This window comes from Nicotiana attenuata, chromosome 6, assembly GCF_001879085.1.
Source record: "Nicotiana attenuata strain UT chromosome 6, NIATTr2, whole genome shotgun sequence".
Classification (NCBI taxonomy): Eukaryota; Viridiplantae; Streptophyta; class Magnoliopsida; order Solanales; family Solanaceae; genus Nicotiana; species Nicotiana attenuata.
The window spans coordinates 67,677,375-67,685,432 of record NC_031994.1 but is presented as its reverse complement, the minus strand read 5'-3'; the positions used below and the strand labels follow the sequence as shown (position 1 = coordinate 67,685,432).

The following is an 8,058-nucleotide window of genomic DNA, read 5'->3' as shown; positions in this document are numbered from 1 at the left end:
CCCCAACTTTGTTTTAACCCAAACTTTTTATAGTTACACCTTTTCCCTATTTTCAACTATAAATACCCCTCATTCTTTCATTTTTCTTACAAAACTAATATCAATCTATCACAATCTCTCTCTAGTTTTCTTCTATGCTTGCTACTATTGCTTACTTTATTCCAAAAAATAGTAAAAGAATATTGAGGTTGTTACAATTTGTGAAAAAATTGTGAAGTTGGTGAATTGAAGTCTTCAAGTCTTCAACGATAATCAATTTTCAACAAGTTGTTCATCAATTCAGTAAACTCGTTCCAACTCTTATGTTTTAATATTATAGTTTTGTTAATTTATTTATTTACTATTACTTGATTAATTAAGATGGCTTCCTTAAAAAAACTTTTTGGAAAAAATAAGGGAAAATCCAAGAGTGGCGAATCGAGTGGTCATGTTGTTCCTCCTCCCCTGCCCCCGGCTCCCCGAACCAAACCCCATATCCATCCTACACCTGCTATTCTTGATAACGATAATAGTTTATTACAATTTACCGAGAGTCAATTGGCAAAAATGATAATTGTTATGTGTTTACCCTATAGTTTTCCTTCTGACCCTAACTTTGTGCATTATATTAGAAAAAATTAAAATACTACTTATAAAGGTTTTCCTCGCACAACCGTAAAGAGCGATATTTATAAATATAAGCATGAATATGAACAATATTTGCGCTATTTATATACTCATATAAATTGTCGTGTTGCTATTACAACTGATATTGGTAGAAGTGGCAATGACTGTGATTACCTTACTGTTACCAGTCATTGGATTGATGAGGATTGGATAATGCAAAAGCGCATTGCTTATAGAACAATTAATTCACGTCACACGGGGCATTTTATTGCTAACACAGTTACGGATTTTTGCAGATATTTTTGCATTAGTGATAAAATAATGTCAGTTTCAATGGATAATGCTACTAGTAACACAAATGCTATAGGCTTGCTTACCACGACGCTAAATCCTGCATTTAGTAACATTTTTCATGTTAGATGTATTTGTCATATTTACCATTTAATTGTGGGTGATGGTATGAGAATTTTAAATATTGAAATTGAAAAGGTTAAAATGGCTCTTAACTGGCTTTTTTATTCAAACCGTAGAAGTAGAGTTAGAGAATATTTTAAAAGATGCGATGAATGTGGCATAAGAGAAAGAAAGGTTCCTAAACTTTGTCCAACTAGATGGAATTACATGTATGAAAGTTTGGTTGTTGCATATGAATATAGAAACCCCATAAACTCAACGTTTAATGCACATGTAAGTGATGATGATGAACACCTTACGAATGGGGATTGGGCTAATGTTAAAATGCTTGTTGATTTTTTAGAAAAATTTCATATTGCTACAAATGAATTTTCTGGGCAATATTATCCTACTATTTCTAACTGTTTAGTTTATATTGCAGAACTTGCTAATTTGTTTGCTCATTTTTCAAAGGGCGAGGAATTTTTTAAACTTGCTATTGATTCTATGAGAAAAAAGTTTAAAAAATATTTTTTTTCCCTATTCCTCCTATTTATGGTGTTGCTGCTTTGTTAAATCCTTGTATGAAATTAGGAGCTCCTCAATTTTGGTATGAAACTGTTTATGATGGTTTAGCACTTGAAGATGATGAGTTGTCTCGACTTCCGGAAGCAATAGCCTCAATTAGAATAAATGCTCAAACTATTTATAATGCTTATCAAGTTGCATTAAATCATGCTAGACCAAATGTTCCAACTCCTTCTTCTTCTGATTCTCAGTCATCTAAAAGAACTGCGGGAGTAAGAGCACTTAGTGCTTGGACGGGGTTTAGGGGTTCTCAAGGTTCTAGTAGTAATGATTTTTCCCAACTAAATGAGCTTGAAGTTTATTTGTCGCAGGGAATTGAGGAAGTGAATCCCGACGGCTCCTTTAATCTTTTGCAATGGTGGAAACACTTTCCGGTTCTTTCAAGGATGGCCCGAGACATTTTAACTATTCAAGCTTCAATAGTGGCATCGAAGAGCGCTTTCATTTAAGCAAAACTACAACTCGGTGATTATAGAGCGTCTATGAGGGAGAGCTTGGAAAAATCAGTACTTTTCAGAGATTGGACCGTTCGGAAAGAAGAAATTTTGGACTTGCTGAATCACAACCAGAGGAAGACGAAGCTTACGAAGAAATGCTAGTTGATCCTGCGGAGGATGCTGCTTCGCCCGACAATGGCGATGACCAAGCTACTTTTCGGCCACCACCAACGGAAATTCCTCCGGACCTTGAAGGATTTATGAAGTTTGTAAGAGATACCATGTAACTTGTATGAACAAAAATTAGTATGTATTATGTAACTTGTATTTTGGCACATCTTGATTAGTTTCTTTTTCTTCTCAATGGTGGTATTAACACCTTGTTGTGCTCATTCCATAGGAGGAAGACTAAGAAAGATATTTCCATATTTTTTTAATGCTATAATAAAATTACAAGGCATTGCTTTGAATATCTCTTTACAATATTTTGTCTTTAAATTTGAATTATAAAATTTAGGTCGCAATTCTATAATAAAATTTACAAGACATTGCTAATGCCTTAGATATTTTTTTAACATCTTTTTGTCTCTAATTTCAATTTATTTATTTTGTTTAAAAAAAATTTAGTCGGTGGGCCCACTTAGCCCGCAGGCCCGGCCCGTTTAGCCCAGGACCATGAGTTCGTGGTCCCAGTCCCGCGCCGGTTCCTACAAAAAGACAATTTGCCCAGGACCGTTTAATTTGGGACCGGCCCGGAACCGGGACCGTTTGGTCCGGCCCATTTGGCCCGTTTAGGGACCGGACCAGCCCACATGCCAGCCCTAGGGTAGATTAATTTGGGACGGGAAAAGTAGTTTTTAAGTCTTGAACCTGGCTTACTGCTATATTATACTAAATCAAGAGAGAGCATTGAAATAGTGATTGCTGAATAGAATTCTCTTGAAGCCAACTTACTCTTGTAAACTGGGATAGTTAATCTGCAGTACTTAAGTGCCTCTTTCCAATCTTGCAGCTCCATCAATATCTAAATGAATACACATCCATTCTTCAGGTCCAATAAAATATTAACTAATTAAAGATGGCTGGAACAAGATTGATGTCAGCATCTTCTTAGGGACAGCAAAAAGAAATTTCCTCAATGAAAAAACATAGATGAGAACATTCTTCTGTTAGACACTGCAGTGAAAGGAAATCCAACCTTTAAAAGATTCTCCCGTGTGCGCATCAGATTGACCGAGAATTGATGGTACAGCTTCTGCTGAAGTTTCTCAATCATTTTATACAATACGCTTGCATCTTTCTTTTCTGTATTCTGTCAAAGCAGTCTCTTTTCCCAACAAAATTAAATAAATATAATCTAAGTACTGTTTAAATTTAATTAACGGAACATTTCTCCTCCTCGCTTCCACTCTTATGACATAAGATTGTAGCTTGTGCCGCCTTAAAGAGGAGACTCTTAGCTCAAATAATCTTTAGAAGTAGCATAAATATGATCATTATTCTAAAATTAGTAAATAGAAGGCTATAATGTAGTGTTTATACACTGTAACATAGTTGAGATATTCTCAGCCACTGGCTTCAAAGGATACGTCCATTGGAAAGTGAAAACGAAGCTTTTTCTGACATTGTTCCAATTTCATTAACAATAATTTTTATTTCTTCCTTGTCCCTAAAGAGTCCACACAATTGGCATCTGAATCCTTTATCACCTGCAAACACAAGAAACTGAGAAGTCACAGGCAGACCAGATCAATCATGTAGATATAAGATGAGGTTGACACAGGGATCATATACCAGAGTCGCGAAGCAGGAAACCACTGCATCTCTTATCCTTGCATCTATAACCCTCCAGAACTGCACTTTCTTGGATATCATCGCTTTGGCCCTTATAATGAGCAGGATGATAAGTTTGTGATCAGAAATCTAATTATCGAGGACTAATTAGACAATACAACGTACATACCAACTTTATGCAACGAATGCAAGTGCAGGAGAAAAAATACTGTTCTCTAAGAGCCTTTTGACGAGTTGCAGTGCTTCCAGCCATTTCTATATAACTTATCAATACCTTTGAAAGCCAATCAAGTAAATCAGAAAGTTAGTGATTGCTGGATGCCGATAAAATTACTTGGGATTTTAGTTTTAATGTTTAAAACCAGTAAATAACATCCCAAATGTACTCCTTATCATCCATCAACTTGTTGTACTTGCACAAATGCAACACGCCCAAGCCCGCATACAGAGAGCAGGAGCAATTTTAGAGAGGAATCCCTCAGAATAATGTCAAATTTAACAAAATCCTACAGCAATGTGTCAAACCTAAACTTTCCAAATTGGCCCAATTTTAACCAGTGGAAGTTTTTGCTTTAACATACAACATCATCAGAACCATTGGAAGCTCAGCAACCAGACAATCACCTTCACTCATTGTGCACTGCTTTTTCTCTTCCACCTTTTCTACAGTCTCCTTTTGAACTCCACACAGATGCTTAAGTACTCAAAAAAGCAAACAAGAATCCTAAAGTAATTAACTTCCAAAAGGACATTCAACTGTCAAGGACAAAGATCTAAATGCTCGATGATCATGTACATCATCACCATGACATGCATATCATTACAAGTAAACATTCTTATTAAATTCGTTAACACAACACCCTGCTCAAAATTGGAGTTATTGGTCAAATGAAAACCATCTTATCTCAGATATCAACCTCTTGGTGGTTGATTTCCATCATTCAGTGGAACACTCAATGCTTCTTCCTTTTCTATAACTAACTTATGCTGTGTTTTCAGAATGATAACCTACTTTTTCAATTGATAATTTATACTAATAGAGGTTGATCGATATTATTTGGAAAACAATGTATTACCTCAGTACCTTTGGGTATATGCTGCACTGCTCGGACAACAGCCGTTCGTCCTTCAAATATTAGAACCGAATTCGGCAAACAACTATAACACAAAAGGCCATTTAGAGAGATAAACATACTAGCTAGACAGAAAGTTACTACTCCCTCCGGTCCACTTTAATTGATTTTTTTTGTGGTCCATAATATTTGATTATTTCAGATATCAAGAAGGAATTAACTTCTTTTTTCCAAAGTTACCCTTGGAGTGAAGAGCCTAGGAGTATTTGTTATATTTCCAACGAACAAATTAAGGTTAATATGGTCAATTTTTGTTAATTAATGCTAAAATGTGAATTCCTTAATGTGTGTGAAAAAATCCAAAAAATCAATCTAAGTGGACCGGAGGCAGTACAACAATTACCTGTGGTTGATTATAGAAACCACCGGATAAAGGCCTGTCCCCAGGGGTTTCAGTTCAGCATCACAAATCGTATGTGCATTACATGAGAGCTGCCCATGCTCAGAAAAGACAGCAGAGATACACCAGGTTAAACAATAAATTTTGTAAGAAAAAGGATTATGCTTCCAGACAAGTGAATAAGGGGACGTTATGGATGGACAGGGCCTATGCAACACATAATAAGGTTGCACGGTTTTTAGACACATAAAGCGAAATGCTGTATCTGGCACACAATCTATACCTTAGAAAACTTTTCTGCAATCTCCTTTATACTGATCTCAGGCCACTGAAGAATCAGATTGACAAGGTTTGCCATCTGAGCATACAAAACTAGTTGCTTCTCATCAATATCAGTCATATCTTGGGAAACAAACTTGTTAAGAACAACATAAGGTCAAACATGTAGCAAATATAGACCTTAATGAAGCATAATTCAAAATTGCATCAGAAACTCGTCGATATAAGCTCTTTCTCAACAACCAAAAAAACCCATCAGTATAAGATACACAAGGATACGAGATACCAAGGATTCCACTAGATTGAAGTTGTCCATTACTGTAGCTGGAATAACCTGGCAGTGAAAGAGTAGTTAAGAGCTTTGTGGCAAAACCAATATATACTATCGTAAAAAGACTACTTTACATGACAAAGTTGAAGATCGAGAACAACAAATCCAACAAGGGTAAGAAGATAAAATCAGCGTTGGTTAGGTCAAAGTAATTACCCAAAACTATGACATCTGATAAACAGAAGGAAAAGCAAACAATGTGTGAAATGATTACACCTGCTGGAACATACATTCCAGCTACTTTGAAACCTTACCTACTTTTATAAAGCACATATTGAGGTTTCCATGGTTTGGAAGCCATTACGTGGGATTTCTAGCCATCAACTATTCCAAACTATTTGATGATGTTACCATTCTTCTAGGTATTACCATGCACATATAAAGATTCTACACTTTGTCCGGAAACTAAGGGAAGGAAGGAAGCGAGGAAAGGTAAAATAGAAGAGATGACAGAAAGTGATTCTCCTGTTAAAATTTTATGATCCAATTCCCTCCTAGAAGAAAGAGAGACGTTAGCAGATCGAGGAGGAACATATTTTTCTCACTTCAATTTCCTTTTTTTTACACTTCAATTTCCATCCTCTTTTTTTTTTCTTTGGTCAAACTGAAAATTCTATTTAACCAAGTAAACTATATACACAACCTGCTCTTTTGGACTATAGAGTCAGGATCAGCAAAAATAACCAAAACATAACTCTAAGGAAAAAACTCTCACTATCAACTGCTCTATTTCTCACCTTCTAGGAAGGGTATAAATGAAGCAGTATCATTTAGCGGATTGTTTGCTATCTAGCAAGGATAACTATTTAATTGTCCCAATATGTGATTCCATTTATAATAACCACCCTGGCCTACAATGTGTAACTGCAGAGCTATCTCTCTTGTTCTGTCCTCCTTGCTTCTGCTGGTTTGTTGGAATCTTCTACTATTTCTTTCGATCATATGTGGTAAACAGAAGCTGCAAACAGAACTCCCAACACTGTCCATTTCGTATTTTTGCTATTGACTCTTTTGGATATCCAGTTGACTTCATCTTCCCATTGTCCATTCTGTCTAGTAATCCCCATCCAATGTAGTAGGTTCTACGAGATAAATGAGGAGTATGGACAGTCAAAGAACAAGTGACTGTGTGTTTCCTCAACATTACCAGAACATAGCACACATTTTGTATCCACTTGGACACCCATCTTTCAATCCTGTCAGCAGTTGACAGTCTGTTCTGAACAGCCATCCATAGGATGAATTTATGTCGAGGTATCAGTCCTTTAAGTAGCACTAGAGTTTTCCAGGGGACCTTTGGTTGCTGAGGCATGAGTGCATTGTAGGCTTTCTTGATTTTGAATCCGTCTGACCGTCTCCAATCACAAACTACTGAGTTGTTCTATGCCTGTAGTCATTCATGATCTTGCATCAAATATCTTTTTGACTAGCCAACTTGCTTGCCTTGGTGTGTCCATGCATTGCAGATCTCTGGCTTTATTGTAGTGAACATGTACCCATAAAACAATAGTTTATCCATCTTCTTAGCAACAGCCCAAAAGCTTAGTAATAGCTGCTTTGTTCCAAACTGAGAACTGAAGTATATTAAGTCCTCCGGTTGATTTTGTCTGGCAGAGCTTATCCCAAACAATAGGAGCCTTCCTACTGTATTCATTAGATCCAGTCCACAGGAAGTTCCTACATATACTGCTAACTTGTTTGTGCACCTTCTTAGGAAGTTACAACACCTGACTCCAATATGTTTGCATTTCAAACAGTATGCTCTTTATAAGCTGCAATCTCCCAGAGTAAGATAGAAATGTAGAAGTCCAGCATCTGATTCTGGCTACAATTCAATCTATTAATGGCATGCATTGGCTTATTGTCAGGTTTCTAGAGGACAATGGGACTCCAAGGTATTCGAAAGGAAGAGCTCCTAATTTAAAGTGCAGGTCCTCCAGTATCTGTTCCTTAAATTGGTTTGAAACCCCAGCAATGTACAGGTTCCTCCAGTATTTCCTTCCTCCTTTTGTCAAACCAAACCAGGAAATGGGAAACTTAGCCAAGCCTCCATTCCTTTTCCTTCCCTAGTTTCCAAACAAAGGGCTATTATCGGGATCTCTTCACTTTCTAAATGATAGGATGTCTGATTCCCCCCCCCCCCCCCCCCCTTTTCTT

At 36.7% G+C, this 8,058-nt stretch overlaps 1 protein-coding gene across 1 annotated transcript in view; it reads right to left on the bottom strand.

Annotated features, from left to right (window-relative positions):
• LOC109227137 (histone-lysine N-methyltransferase ASHR1) overlaps window positions 1-8,058 on the bottom strand; it is a 12,439-nt gene that overhangs the window by 2,936 nt on the left and 1,445 nt on the right. Inside the window, exons 4-12 of the mRNA XM_019392170.1 lie at window positions 5,850-5,904; window positions 5,575-5,693; window positions 5,295-5,383; window positions 4,895-4,976; window positions 3,988-4,092; window positions 3,819-3,909; window positions 3,614-3,733; window positions 3,223-3,329; window positions 2,979-3,048 (exon numbers count right to left, since the gene is read on the bottom strand). Of these exons, the coding sequence (XP_019247715.1) occupies window positions 2,979-3,048; window positions 3,223-3,329; window positions 3,614-3,733; window positions 3,819-3,909; window positions 3,988-4,092; window positions 4,895-4,976; window positions 5,295-5,383; window positions 5,575-5,693; window positions 5,850-5,904 (838 nt within the window). The remainder of the gene's footprint in view (window positions 1-2,978; window positions 3,049-3,222; window positions 3,330-3,613; window positions 3,734-3,818; window positions 3,910-3,987; window positions 4,093-4,894; window positions 4,977-5,294; window positions 5,384-5,574; window positions 5,694-5,849; window positions 5,905-8,058) is intronic.